This window comes from Trachemys scripta, chromosome 6, assembly GCF_013100865.1.
Source record: "Trachemys scripta elegans isolate TJP31775 chromosome 6, CAS_Tse_1.0, whole genome shotgun sequence".
Classification (NCBI taxonomy): Eukaryota; Metazoa; Chordata; order Testudines; family Emydidae; genus Trachemys; species Trachemys scripta.
Genome location: NC_048303.1, coordinates 64681272 through 64696268, shown reverse-complemented (window position 1 = coordinate 64696268; position 14997 = coordinate 64681272). Strand labels below are relative to the sequence as shown.

Below are 14997 nucleotides of genomic sequence, written 5' to 3'. Positions count from 1 at the left end.
CTTTTATTCTTAAAAATATTTGACTAACATTGTTTTTTAAAATTTCAGGATCTAACTCAACATGGGAAACCAGAGATTACCATATTTTTTAACAGATTTCATACTGGCCTTTCCCTATGAGAAGGCCAAAAACCTACTTCATAGTAAATCTTCTCACATAGTTTTATCCATAGTAAATAATGTCTTTAATTCTGAACTACTTATCTGAAATAATTCTTCAGTTAAATACAAGCTGCCTGACATGAAATAAACATTCAGTAGTACATCAGAGACGTACATCAGCATATTGTATGATAAAGTGTCTCCGTTGTCCATCTGAAAACACAGAAAGGACATATTCACCAGGTTTCCCGTGGCTCTCTCGCACCAGGAAGTCTCCTTGCTGCTTTAACAGCTCCTGGGCTTCTATTCTTGGAATTGCACCATGATACCAATCCTGCTCAGCCAATGGTTTCTCGCTGGTTGATATTACATCAAAGAACTTTAAAAAATATAAAGGAAAAGAAGTTAGCAAACTGTAACCCATTTTCTATGTTTTTTCTTTTTATGAAATTCATGATAGACTGTGACAAACACTTTCACACTTCTCTCTAATTGTCTATTTCCATTAGACAATTGAGGTAATACACCTATTCTCAGAATCAAAGTGAACTGAACAACTTTTTTAACTATGTTTTTTTTAAAAATAGAGGCATATGTATATATAAAAGCTCAGCAGAGATTTCTGAAAATACAGACAAAAGGAATATCACTAGTACTATCAAGGCAATTTCATTTTTACTTGTTAAAAAACCTCTTTCTTGGCTGAATTATCTTTCTCACTCTCAAACTTCTTGAAATGCTCTTAACCTTTGAAATGAACTATTTCCTTACCCAATGAGAAAGGGGTTAGGAATTTATGAGACATTATATGTGGAATTTTCAAAAGCACTTGCATTGATTGAACTCTACATTCACTGATTTTGAATCCCCCCCCCCCCCCCCGACAAAAGCATGTAACCAAGTAGCAGCATTAGGAACCAAGTGTTTTTAGCAGTCTCTCAGCATATGTGCAGTGTGCCCAGCCATTTGATAGCATCATCACCAGTCAGGTGAAGAGCCGGTAGTGATTTAGTATTTGTATTGCAATTGAACACAGAGGCCTAGCCCCATTGTACTTGTGAACTTAATAGCAAATTCTGAGGTAAGACATACAGTATTTTTTTTTTTTTTTATAGATTGCAACTGGAGTATGACTTGAGCTTTTTTAAAATTTATCTTTGTAATTTATGTATTTATTTATTTAATATATGCTAGAATAGGTTGTTGTTGGTTTTACAATAAAGTCTAGTTTTCAATAGTCAGGTCAGATCTATTTGTTAGGGCTAGACAGTGCAACTCCATGTTGGTGAGCACTTATACGAGCAGTCCCAATGAAATCATGCAAGTGCTCTCTATTACAAGGTGGGCTGTTTGTTTTAAATTAGGAACTCCATTTTGTTTTAAGTGTGGAACATATGTCTAAACTTGCCAAGGAAAGTCCTGCCCAGGAAAGGTGTCTGACACCTTGTTGAAAGACCATCATGGAGAGCCATCAACTCTGAAAGTCTCAACTATTGACCCATGAGCATGGAACAATGATTTTTCTACACACAGGGCTGCACGCAGAACAGGGGAAGGGGCCTGAATCAACCCAGTGGAGGATATGGCAAGAAGAGAGCACCTCCACTTAAGAGAGGGTACTGCTCTGTGCAGGATGCCAACCTTCCCCACATATAAAGAGATCTTGCTGGAGATAGAGGGTGGGCAAGAGGGACTCTGTCAGCCTGAAATGCTGACAAACATCAAACTCACAGAAGGGGCAAGATCAGAAATGGGAAGGGAGCATTCTCAGGAATTTTTGTTGTTGTCAAAGATCGGCAATTTTAAAGTAATCTTAGAGTAAAGTTTCTGCAGCTAAGAAATAAAGTCCTTTGCTAAGCATGTGTTCCCTTGTCTTCCTGTCAAGTTGTCCCAAAAAGGGTTAAACTAGAAGTCCAGAATGCCCACAACCTACGTGGAGTTCTAGGGAAGTGGGTGTAAGCAACTGGGAAGGCTTGAAAGGCTCAGAAATTAATCTTGGGATCTAGGGCGGCTGCAGTCACAGAGCCTCAGAAGGTCTGAGCCTGGGAATATGTCCTATCGACCCAGAGAGAGAAACAATTACTAGACTCTACACAGACAGTTTAGAAGGATGTGAATTTGTCAACCAACTCTTTTGTAAAGGACCTATTAGCAAACAAAGAAAAATACCACAATACCTCCCAGAATATCATATTTTCTTCCTAATTTTTAATATTTCCATTCAAAATCAGTTAAAACCCAAGATCAAATTTCTCCATCATTATTAAAATTCAATAATACCAAAGGTATTCTCCTTTGAAATTACCTACATATAAAATAAACTTTTCAAATTACAAAGAAAAAATGTCTCATAAAAGGTTAAATTAGTTCACTTTTTGTGAAAGATGCTGGGATTGACAGCCCAAAAGATTGAGACCTCACTGAATGTTCACAGAAAAGCTGCAGGATACTGTCAAGGCAGCAAAATCTTCCGCATATCACCTCAGTGCTACTCTGGAGAGAACTTCTCTAGTGGTATAAGATAGTGAGGTTTCAATACATAATCAGTTCATGGCCTTCCTGCTGAAATGTGCAACAAAAGGAGCCATTTGTGATGGACTCTGTAATGTGGACACTAGTTCACTAAGAAGGAGACAGACTAAGCCCATACAGCTCAGTTTATAGAACACAAACAAGCAAGTCATCAGATGGTAACAGTTTCTCACTTTCAACCTGCATCATGTCTGAACCAATGTCCATGACTGTATCATTACCTGTCCCCAGCATAAAATATCCTAAGAGTACTTCTTTGAAACAGAGAAGATTTAGGGGAAAGAAAATGGGAGCAGGTTAAGCTTTCTCCCCTCTCCCCTCATTTCTAAGAACTTGCATTGTACTTAGATAACATTTAGAAAAACTGTCTAAATTGAGTTAAAACTTTATTGGGAAGGCTTTGTCAGGTTTTTCTCTCAAATTTCACAAAATTTTTTAAATTCATTCTGTGGTCATTTTAGCTGAAGCATGAATTATCAATTAAGTATTTCTTCACAGAAAATAAATGAAATCTAAATCAATAAATGATGGTGCTTTGTATGTTATATAAATTATATCACTTCTGCATGAACAAACCCCCTCTCTCTTAATAATGGTATTGTATAAATTAAAGTACTATATTTTAAATAAAGAGGATATATGATCATTTGCACTTCAAAATTGATATTTAGGGGAATATGGTTACAGCCAAGAAAGAGTATCTAAGAAAGATGTATAATAATTTTGACATTAATTGCAAATGAATTTATCTCTAATTACTAAAACACTCGATTTCTACTACATTTTAGATTTAGAAGAAAATTTTGCAGGATTTAATATGAATAGTTTAAACACAAAATATTGCCCCTTTAAAGAAAGTAATTTCTGTTTCACTATTTTACAATTCCGATCTGTTTTTCTTAAACAATGTTTACTGTAAAATATCAGGAGGTAGCCGTGTTAGTCTGTATCCACAAGAACAACAAGGAGTCCGGTGGCACTTAAAGACTAACAGATTTATTTGGGCATAAACTTACTCCATGCATCTGAAGAAATGAGGTTTTTTACCCACGAAAGCTTATTCCCAAATAAATCTGTTAGTCTTTAAGGTGCCACAAGACTCCTTGTTGTTACTGTAAAATAAGACTTCAAGAAACATTCAATTGCTTGATAATACAAATTAGAGACTAAGTAAAATATATATTCTAGGACTCAGATTTTTTTTTTATTTTTAGGGATGAAGATGTCTGTCTGTATCTGACACTGACATATATAGTCTTTCTCCCCCTCTCTCTTTATCTAATGGAGGAATTCAAATATTTAAATTGGAAGATTTTATTTCTAAGTTTCTTTTACTAACCAAATTAACAATCACCATAAAATTAAATGGTATTTGAAATAAACTGAAATGTATAATCCACATTAACATGAAGTAATTTATTTCTATTTATTATTCGCTCTTTGCCTCTCTCTCTCTCCTTTCTTCCCTTTAGGAATTTCTGTGGTTCACCATACCTTATCTTGGGCTTTTTGGGGGGGGGTCCCTCAGTTTCCCCTTCACTCTCCCCTTGTGTGTCGACCAATCTCCCCTTTCTCCCATGTGGATACTCCCCTCCCTTCCACTTTCATCTGAACTTAATATGAAGTTGAAATAAGTTTTACTCTAACAACAGCATGTGAAATTGGCTCTCAAGCAGCTGCTTATTGAAAATGTAGAGCAAAAAGTTTCTGACTTGGCTTTTTTTTTTTTTAAATGGAGATTTCCCACCCCCATTATCTGTGAAGAGACTGAGCAACAAGCTGTCTCTGAAAAAAACAAAACCTAACTCCCTGACTTTCAGTGTAACATCACATTAAGGTTGTTGATAAATGTGTGCTCTTATAAACACAGCAACCCGACACCCAAATACATCCTCAATGATACTCTATTACTTAATAATGAACATTTGTTCTATTTTCTCACATATAATTAGCTGAAACTTGTTGTACTGCTTTTATTCAGTGGTCTTTAAGCAATGAGAATTTATATCTTTTTTTATCAGGCAGATATTTTGGAGAAAGGGAAGGGCATACTCTTGGATTAGTAAAAAGACAGAAATAAATTTAGGTTGATCCTTTTAGAATTTTCCCTCTGGCACTTTTCTTAACCCAAGCAGCATAATTCTTACATTACCATTAGACACATTCAAATGTAATTTGCTAGCTCTTTTGCAAGGCAATACGGTATATGAAACCAATAGCTACTTCAGGGCAAGGGAACCAAAAATGCAATGAAGCTACAGCATTTTACAAAACATTACATATTAAAGCAAAAGTACATAAACCACAAAAATTTATCCGGGAAAAAACCAATGCATTGAATCTGAGGGGCAGCAGGGCCTATTTCAAGGTACAGTTCATTCACATACTGGTCCAAATAGGACAGTGTTCTACCAGGGACTAAAACACGGGGTTAAAATGTGAGAAGTAAGGGTTTACCTACTAATTTTTGTTTTCCTACCTCAGATCATTACACTTTATATTACTGCTCTTTCCACTTATGGATTCCTGACTTGGTTTTAGTCTGACAAAAGCCATTAAGTCTGTTGGGATTTTATTTTATTTTATTTGAGTCTCTATCTCTTCTCTTTTCCATCTTCTCTCTCTTACTCTTAATACTTCATATGGCTTTGAGCTTTTCTCTCTGTTTTCCTTTCACCCTCTCTACTTTTCTCCCCTATACTCCAGCTCTATCCCTCCCTCATCCTTTTCTTATCCATCTCCTAAAGGTACTAGAGCACTACACCAGAAAAGCTGTGAAATTCTGGCTTTGGTTTCATAAGAGAGTTGCCTAGTCACACAAAGGTGACTCTCCTTTCTTCCAGCTGCTAAATTCCTTTAAAAACATCTAAGAAAAATACATTATATGCTTCTCTAAGGGTATGTCTACACTATCTGGATTGGTGGATAGTGATCGGTCGCGTCTACACTAGACGTGATAAATCGACCTCTGATCGCTCTGCCGTCGACTCCTGTACTCCACCACGGTAAAAGGTGGAAGCGGAGTCTACGGGAGAGCAGCGGCAGCCGTGAGGACGCGAGGTAAGTCGACCTAAGATACGTTGACTTCAGCTACGAGAATAGCGTAGCTGAAGTTGCGTATCTTAGATTGATCCCCCCCAGTGTAGACCAGGCCTAATACTGAAGAAACAATTGCTGTTGTCAGTTATGTGACAGAGAGGTCAACAAATGGTCAGAGAGGTGATCTGCATGACAGTAAATGGCAGGGGAGCTATCCAGCAGACAGCGGCCCATGGCAGCAGATCTACAGTTGAATCCTCAGCTGCATCCAGTAAGTTGTTTGAGGCTCCTCTATTCTGGGGCTACTCCACCATTCGTACTTCACCATAGTTTGGAGAAGTCTTCAAGCTCTCTAAAGTGCATTAGGATTAAAAGAGTATGTCTACACTGCAGCCGGGAGGTGTGATTCCCAGTGTGGGTAGACAGACTCGTGCTAGCTCTGCTCAAGTTGGCATGCAACATCCACACGGATATTTTAGTGTGCTAATTTGAGCAATGCTAGTGTGAATCTGTCTACCTATGCTAGGAATCACACCTCCCAACTGCAGTGCAGACATATCCCAACTCCAAGAGGCTATTACATTGTTCTGTATTCCAAAAAACTCAGTCAATCTGACCATGGCCCAAAATACTTGCTACACTGCTGTGCCAGGGGAGATAGGAAAGAGTTGCAAAGGGCTTATACGCCATCTCCACACAAGCCAAGAATTACCCCATGCTGAAAGAATCCTTATTTGCCCACTTAGAGCAGCTTTCTGGCCTCTTTGCAATACCATCACCCAGAGTCTCATTCTAAATGGTATCGTTTCTTTTCTCTATTGGTAGCAGCACTAGTAGCAATTCCCAAATGTTCTGAGATAAAAGCTCAGCCAAACATCCCTTAAGGCTTCAGAGTAGAATACTAAATAAGAGACTAACTTTTTAATCACCTGTATCCCTCCTCCTTTTGTCTGTCAGAGACTAGGCAAACTCTGGATAAAGACCTTGAGAACTATAAGACATCTAAATACTAACAAATGCATGATAATTAACCTGAGCTTTACTAAACTCCTGGGTGTTTGAGGAAGTACAAGGTTTCTCTGCTACTTTCTCCAGAGGGCACTAAAAAAAAAATAGAAGGTTTTCTTCGGTTATGCATGACAGTAACTATATTTCCCTCTCACTAACTGTGGACATTTACTATTATGATAATACTGCATTTAAACCAAGATATTTTTTTGTTTGTGTTTTGCTTATAGCTTGTCAAAACATTGAAAATGTATATTCGGAAAGCAAGCAGCTAAAATGATATTTTTACTGGAGATATATTCTGTAATGGAATCAACACCAATGTTCTTCAAATTTTACTTCTACATGCTATTATTTAAAAATGTTTGTATGGCTTTTAGTTTAAAAGAATTATATTATATTGTTGTATAAAACATCTGGCATATTATATACCATAATATACTCGACTGATTCGTAATATACCGGGAATACTTGGAAAAATGCACATCGAGTTTGAAATGCCAATATTCTAACAGTTCATCTTCACGTCAAGAAGCAGTGCCACATAGAGGGCGGCAAGAAAAAGATTAATGGCCAGTAGCTAGTTACTGTGGCAGTTAGCTACAAAATCAAAAAGGAAATTGTACCCATGCATCCATATGGTAACCATTACTAAAAGGTTCCATTAAATCATTAACTCACCACAACACATGACAAAAATACTTAAAGAGTGCAGATGTATGGGTGATATGTTCTAATTTAGTAGGTCACTTATGTAATTAGATACAGAACATATACTAGGATATTGCCCTTCTCTGTAATTTTGTTAAAGTTCTTCATAGACCTGCCTGTCTCTTCTCCTCTCCCTACTCACTCACCAAGCATCATCATCTTCTCTGTCCATTCACACAATATTGTCACTAATTGGAACAAGCGCCTTCTCTGCGGCTCCAGCCATTTGGAACTGACTTCCTGTACCTCCCTGCCTCCATGGGCCTGATTCTGATCTTACTTACACCAACATAAGTGTAGTTACTCCTGATTTACACTGATAAAGATCAGAATCAAGTCCATAGATTCTCTTGTTAAATCCTGATTCTGCTGAAACCAGTAGAAGTTTTGCAATTAACTTCAATGAAGACAGGTTTCACTCTCAATTTCACTTCAAAATGCATTTACAATCTTAGTCTTTCCCTTTTTATTTATTATTTCATTCTCTAAAATGGTTTGGGATACACTTTTTATAGATCATGCCGTAAAAAATAAAGTTGTATTGAATTATACTGATACGAACGAGGCAAAGGCAGTGGCATAACTATACAAAGGCTGGAGGGCAACACACATGCTCCAGAGTATCTTACTGTAATTATGAACATATGAAAAATATTGTATTGTTATGCCAATTTCAACAGCTCTTTATCTTAAAAACATGATTAATCATACAATGTAGATACTTCATCTCTTTTTTGTAAAGATTTGTTCCCTTTAAGTGTAGTGTTGATCCAGTACAGCTTTAGATGTGTCAAGCAATGCAACTTGTCTACACTACAGATTATGTTGGTATAATTTGTGTCACCCAGGGGTGCAAATAAAACTCCCCCCTGAGCGATGTAACTTACACCTACCTAAGCACTAGTGTGGCCAACACTATGGTGGCAGAAAAGCTGTGTCCCGCCGGCATAAAGCATCCTCACCAGATCCACTACAGCAGTGCAGCTGTACCGCTTCTAGTGTAGACTAGCCCTCACTCTCAACGAGTTTTTTCCACTATTGAGCCTAAAATTTCCCTTTCTTAATTTCATCCCATTACTGCTATTTATAGCCTTGTTTGGACCACCCTAAATAATTCCTCCTCTTTATTATCATTTATACTCTTCAAATACATACAGACATTTTGTCACCTCTCCCACACATCTATTTCAATTATTTTTAGCTAAACTACATCTTACGTGGTTGCTTGGTAGTGATGCAATACTGACTATTGAGAAGGCCCATTCATACCACACCCCTCTTTCTCAAGAAGTTTCCTTTTGGGCTGAAACTTCAGGTGACGGACCTCACCCAAAAGATGAATTTTTTTTGGAGTTCTAGTGAGGTTTGTTTGGGCCTTTTTTGAGTTTTTGGAGAAATAACTTGCCCTTCGCCAGATGTGAGCGCTCAGCTAAGTTTTGGAAGGGAAATGTTTTTAAAATAAAGTTAGACATCTAAGTGAAATGTATGAAATTCAGCATTTTCTCTAATTTTTTTAGTGTATGCTTCAAAATAGATCAGCAAGCATCACACAACTTGTTTTTCTTTTCCTCCTCTTATTTTTTTTTTTTAAACTGTCTTAATGCATCCAGGGCTCAAAAGACTTCCTTTGTTGCTTAGGGGCCTGCTTCAAAGTCTATTTAAATAAATGCAAAGACACCCATTGACTTAAATGGACTTTGGATCAGGCACTAGAACACCAGATGTCCCAAAGAGTGCCTCAAAAATCAGTGCATAAGTCAAAGAGCTCCTTCATGCATCAATATCCCTCAGAACTATTTTTAGTAAGGGGTGTAAATGCATTGAGGTGGCATGTAAGGGATGCACAATACCACCAGATTCACCAAGGAATACCACAATCAGTCACTGTCAATCAGTCAATAAATTAATGCTTTACAAAAATGAACTTTTTCTGGTATGACAATGACCCCGGAGCAACGGAAGAGACATTTGATACATATTTTGCTAGAGTGCACTAAATAAAAATAGTTCTGACTCATACTGTTATTTCATGGTATTATTATGTCTACTGACCAGTCAGAATTTAGGATTTTCTAATTCTATTTTAATATAATATTTTCCATGTAGGTTGAAGTGTGTTGTAGTGTTAAAAAGAATCCTATCTGGGTTGCAAAAAGCAGGACAATATAACACCCCATTGTCAATACTACTTACTGATGAAGAGCCCAGCATGGATTTTGGAGATCTTATCATTCCAGCTATGGAGTGACGAATAGTATCAAACCTGGACACCTTATCCTTCTTATCCTAGGTTGGGAGGGAAAAAAAAGAATATCAGCAACAAAAATAAACTACACAACAAAGATTTCTGAGTATTTATAATCTGATGTACTTTTTCTGTTTTGGTTAAATATAAACTGATATAAACTAGCATAGTGTAAAAACTTCAAAGTTATGCCAATTTACATCAGATGAGGGTCTAGCCCAAATTTTATAATATTAAATACAGAAGTTTTGAGTAATTATTTAAAAATAAAATTACTGTCAACCATGTAACAGATCTGAAATTCTGTAACCGTACAGTCAGGTCTCACCTATTTCTTTAGCTGCCCTAGGGTAGGTAATTTTTGAATAGGACAATTTTTTTTTTTTAAAGAGTAGAACACCAAACTCTGCAAGTAGCTTTTTTGTATGTATCTCATTCAATTTTTACCTCCACTGTCCTTCCTTTATTATCCCTTCCTGCTCTGTACACAGAACAAAGGTGTGGAATAGATACTAAAAATGGGAAGAAAAAGTGACAAATGGGGGAGGGGAATGTGGGAAATGGGTGGAGTGTGTCCATCCAGTACAATGAATGAAGTCTGAGTCCTGTAGAAAAGTGGCTCTCAACCTTTCCAGACTACTGAACCCCTTTCAGGAGTCTGATTTGTCTTGCGTACCTCAAGTTTCACCTCACTTAAAAATTACTTGCTTACAAAATCAGACATAAAAATACACAAGTATCACAGCACACTACTGCTGAAAAATTGCTGACTTTCATATTTTTACCATATAATTATAAAATAGATCAACTGGAATATAAATATTGTACTTACATTTCATAGTTTTTATAGAGCAGTATAAACAAGTAATTGTCTATATGAAATTTTAGTTTGCTATTGCTTTTTATGTAGCCTGTTGTAAAACTAGGCAAATATCTAAATGAGATGATGTACCTCCTGAAAGATCTCCGCGTACCCCTGCTGTAGACCAAGTAGTATGCTGTAATGTAACTAAAGACCATATTATAATGCATATGCAGAAGGTGACCCAATTAAGGTAACATGGACTGTTTTAATGCTGACATTTCCTAATTTCTGAGTGCTTGACTTTTTAACTTTAATATTTTTTGAGGTAGGAAACTTCATACCAAAAAACTCAAAGTCTTTTAAAAGAAAACTGGAAAAACAGAAATTCCATCATATAGAACCATACTTATCAGCACATCAGCAGGATCTGAATCTAGGAACTTTAAATCTCAACACAGAGCTCCATCACTTGAGTTAAAGGAGTAAATGATAGCAGAAGCCTGGATAGAAATTGGGGAGGGGGGAGTATATAGAAGGCACTGTACCCCCCCCTCCCAAACTGTTTATCAGATGTTTTCAAACTGTGGGGAGTGCCCACCTAGGGGGTGCAGAGGAACATTCGGGGCAGTAAGCAGCAATGCCAGGTGGCTCGGGCCAGCCGCACACAGCGGGGCTCGAGGAGGGAGCACCATCTCCACCCCTAACTCACTCATGATATGCATCCGAAGAAGTGGGCTGTAGTCCACGAAAGCTTATGCTCTAATAAATTTGTTAGTCTCTAAGGTGCCACAAGTACTCCTGTTCTTCTTTTTATTAAGTACACTGTAATTTAAGTATCACTAACAATCAGTAAATCCAGAAATTAGGCCTATACCTATTATTAATAATGGTAAGCCCCATGACCTCCCCAAATATAAAAGCCAAACTACACCTATGAGCAGAAGTAGGCTATTATTGTCTATATCGACCAACCACTAGAGAAGCATGTGATGCACACTTTGCTGGCAGCATACACTATTTACTAGACAACAGTGAAATATCAAGATCACAGGTGGAGGGTAAAAATATTGTTTGGAGCGGCTGGGTCCGGCTCTATCCTGGCCCAGTATGGAGTGGAGATCTGAGGGAGGGAGGGTTTGGAGACCAAGACAGTCCCACATTAACCCCGGAGAGCAATGGCTCCTGTCTCACAGAGGTTGCAAACTGAGCCTGCCTGGCCCCACATCCAGCCCGAACAGTGGCAGCTCCTGTCCAGGATTTGAAAAATAAGTCTGCCCAGTTCTGCACTCACTTTGAGCAGCAGTGGCACTGCTCCTGTCCTCTGGGTCTGGGCCAGGCCCTTAGGTTGGAGAGTGAACCTACCCAGCCCCACACTCACTCTGGCTCCATCCTGTCCCCCATGCTGGGTCTGAAGGATGAAGAGAGAACCCAGGCAGTGGTGGCTCCATTCTGTCCCTTGCTGCTTCCCTGGGCCCCGCATCCCGCTCCAGACTGTTGCCTCTTGTCACTGGGAAGAGACTCAAAGAGCTCACCACAGCATTGTGTGGCACACGCCAAGGCTTTCGCTTTGCCTGCAAAGGCGAATGTGCACACCAAGGGATGGGGGCAGCCCAGCAACTGCTGAGCTAGCAGGTAGATAAACTTGCTGGGGGGTGGAGGTCTGAGCCCTCTGTACCACTTAGCCCTAGCCACTCGGCACCTAGAATCAGGAGTCAGGACCCCGGGGTTCTGTTACTGGTTCTGGTGTTGATAGGGGTCTAGTAGTTACAGAAAGAGCAACTAAGCACACAGATTTGGCACATTTATTATGAAGGGCTGCGCAGTTATGGATGCCACTTACGTCTGACATCTTAGCCTGGTCTACACTAGGTAGTTAGGTCGAATTTAGCAGCGCTAATTTGAATTAACCCTGCACCCGTCCACACAATGAAGCTATTTATTTCGACATAGAGGTCTCTTTAAATCGATTTCTGTACTCCTCCCCGATGAGGGGAGTACCGCTCAATTTGACATGGCCATGTCGAATTAGGATTAGTGTGGACGGAATTCGACGCTAATAGCTCCGGGAGCTATCCCACAGTGCACCACTCTGTTGACGCTCTGGACAGCAGTCCGAGCTCGGATGCTCTGACCAGCCACACAGGAAAAGCCCCGGGAAAATTTGAATTCCTTTTCCTGTCTGGCCAGTTTGAATCTCATTTCCTGTTTGGACATCGTGGCGAGCTCAGCAGCACTGGCAACGATGCAGAGCTCTCCAGCAGAGGTGACCATGCAATCGCAGAATAGAAAGAGGGACCCAGCATGGACTGATCGGAAAGTCTTGGATCTGATCGCTGTGTGGGGCGATGAGTCCATGCTTTCGGAGCTGTGATCGAAAAGACGGAATGCGAAGATCTACGAGAAGATCTCAAAAGCCATGACGGAGAGAGGATACAGCCGGGATGCAACGCAGTGCCGCGTGAAAATCAAGGATCTGAGACAAGCGTACCAGAAAACCAAAGAGTCAAACGGACGCTCCGGATCCCAGCTCCAGACATGCCGTTTCTACGAGGCACTGCATTGCATTCTAGGTGCGGCTGCCACCACTACCCCACCACTGTCCGTGGACTCTGACGATGGGGTATTGTCGACGGCCACTTCCTCGGAGATGTTCGTGGACGGGGAAGATGAGGAAGCAGATGAGGAGGACGAGGCAGTCGACAGCGCTTTCAACGCTTATTTCCCCACAGCCAGGAACTCTTCATCATCCTCAAGGAGATCCCCTACCAACCCTCCCAAGGCGGTAACCCAGACCGTGAATCAGGGGAAGGATCAGTAGGTAAGTGTTTTAAACATTTATTTTGAATAGAATAGGCATGGTATGTTAGCAATGGGTTTTTAATGATTAGTTTGCCCTAAGCGCTTAAGTTTTTAGTCCTTGCCAGTGCAGCTACTAGAAAAGTCTGTTAACACATCTGGGGATAGAGTAGAAATCCTCCTGGGACATCTCCACGAAGCTCTCCTGGAGGTAATGTGAAAGCCTGTGCATCAGGTTCCTGGGGAGAGCGGCCTTATTGCCTCCTCCATGGTAGGAAACTTTTCCGCGCCAGGCTAGCAGCAGGTACTCCGGTATCATTGCCTGGCAAAGCATGGCGGCATATGGCCCTGGTGTTTGCTGGCATTCACGCAGCATGCGGTCTTTCTCTGTCTCTGTAATCCTCATCAGAGTGATATCACTCATGGTGACCTGCTTTGAATTAGGGAAATTTTAGTATGGGGACTGATTGCCTGTTTCTTTAAATAACTGTAACCGGCAGTTACGCGGTGGGAGCGGGGAGGCAAACTGTTCATGCTGAGCAGTTTGCCGGCAGCGTGCAGGGATCTTTCCCGGGGACAGCCACATGGTGGTGGCGGGGAGGCGAACCATTCATGCTGAGCGGTTCACCGGCAGCATGCAGGAATCTTTCCCGGGGACAGCCGCGACGAGGTTGGGGCAGAGTTCATGCTGGCCGGATCGCCGGCAGCAGGAACTGGCCAACGCTAGGAGCATTGCTTGGAACGTGAAAGGAGGGCACTGGTGTAAATTAAGCTTTAAGCAGCCAAAAGTCTACGGCTTACCGTGGCCGCCTGCTAGCAGAATTCCGTTGTCTGGCCCCGCTTGTGTGATCCGTACAGCAAGACCCCAGGCACTCAAGGTGAAGACAGAAAATTCGACCTTGTACTGAGTGCACATGTGATAGGTACTGTGCATGGTCTTGTTCACAGAGAAAGACGATATTCATTGTTTGCAAAAATGTACCTTTTTGAGGAATTCACTCCCTTTTTCCCATCCCAGAGCTGTGAGTGTCTCCCAAGCTATCCCGGCATCCCCCTCCCAGAGGCTGGTGCAGATCAGGCGGCGAAAGAAAAGGACATGGGACGAGATTTTCTCAGAACTTATGGTCTGTTCCCGAGCCAAGGCGGCACAGCAGACCCAGTGGAGGGAGAACATGTCGCAATACCAGCGATCACACAGCGAACGGGAAGACAGGTGGCGGCAGGAAGACCACAGGTGACTCAAACGCTGCTTGGACTAGTGAGGGAGCAAACGGACACGCTCCGGCGCCTTGTAGATCCCCCGCCACAAAGTCCCATCCCCCCCCCCCCCAAAGTCCCTAGAAGGAGGGGCGGCAGGGGCCGTGAAAACAGTCACTCCACCCATGCAGACTGCTCAAGTAACAGAAGGCTCTCATTCCCATAGATTTGATACGTCCTTTCCTTCCCTCCAAATGCACCTCACCCAAGCCCCTGTCCCAGTTTCATCCCCTAACTGTGTAGTTCTTAATAAAAAATACGTTTCTGTTAATTACTGTTTCCGTCATGTTCTTTTAGAGGACAGTGTGTTTGAAGGGGGGGAAGGGGGTTGATAATTGGAGAAGACAGTCACCTTTACCAGGGTACAGATACTGGGGCAGTTTCAGCAGAAGGTCACACACACATTGCAGTCACTAGGCACACTGGTCAGTCTGGGAGGTGGTTTTCATGTTCTGTGTGGGGGGAGGGCTATGTGAGTTTGTGGCGGGGGAGGGAGGTTACA

The 14997-nt window shown here is 40.8% G+C and overlaps 1 protein-coding gene across 6 annotated transcripts in view; it reads right to left on the bottom strand.

Annotated features, from left to right (window-relative positions):
- FER (FER tyrosine kinase) overlaps positions 1-14997 on the bottom strand; it is a 424085-nt gene that overhangs the window by 254699 nt on the left and 154389 nt on the right. For 5 of the 6 annotated variants that reach the window (XM_034774460.1, XM_034774461.1, XM_034774462.1 and 2 more), the window contains 2 exons: positions 9586-9678; positions 278-481 (listed from right to left, as the gene is read on the bottom strand). In XM_034774460.1, the coding sequence (XP_034630351.1) occupies positions 278-481; positions 9586-9678 (297 nt within the window). The remainder of the gene's footprint in view (positions 1-277; positions 482-9585; positions 9679-14997) is intronic. The other variant, XR_004646238.1, reaches the window with a different exon arrangement.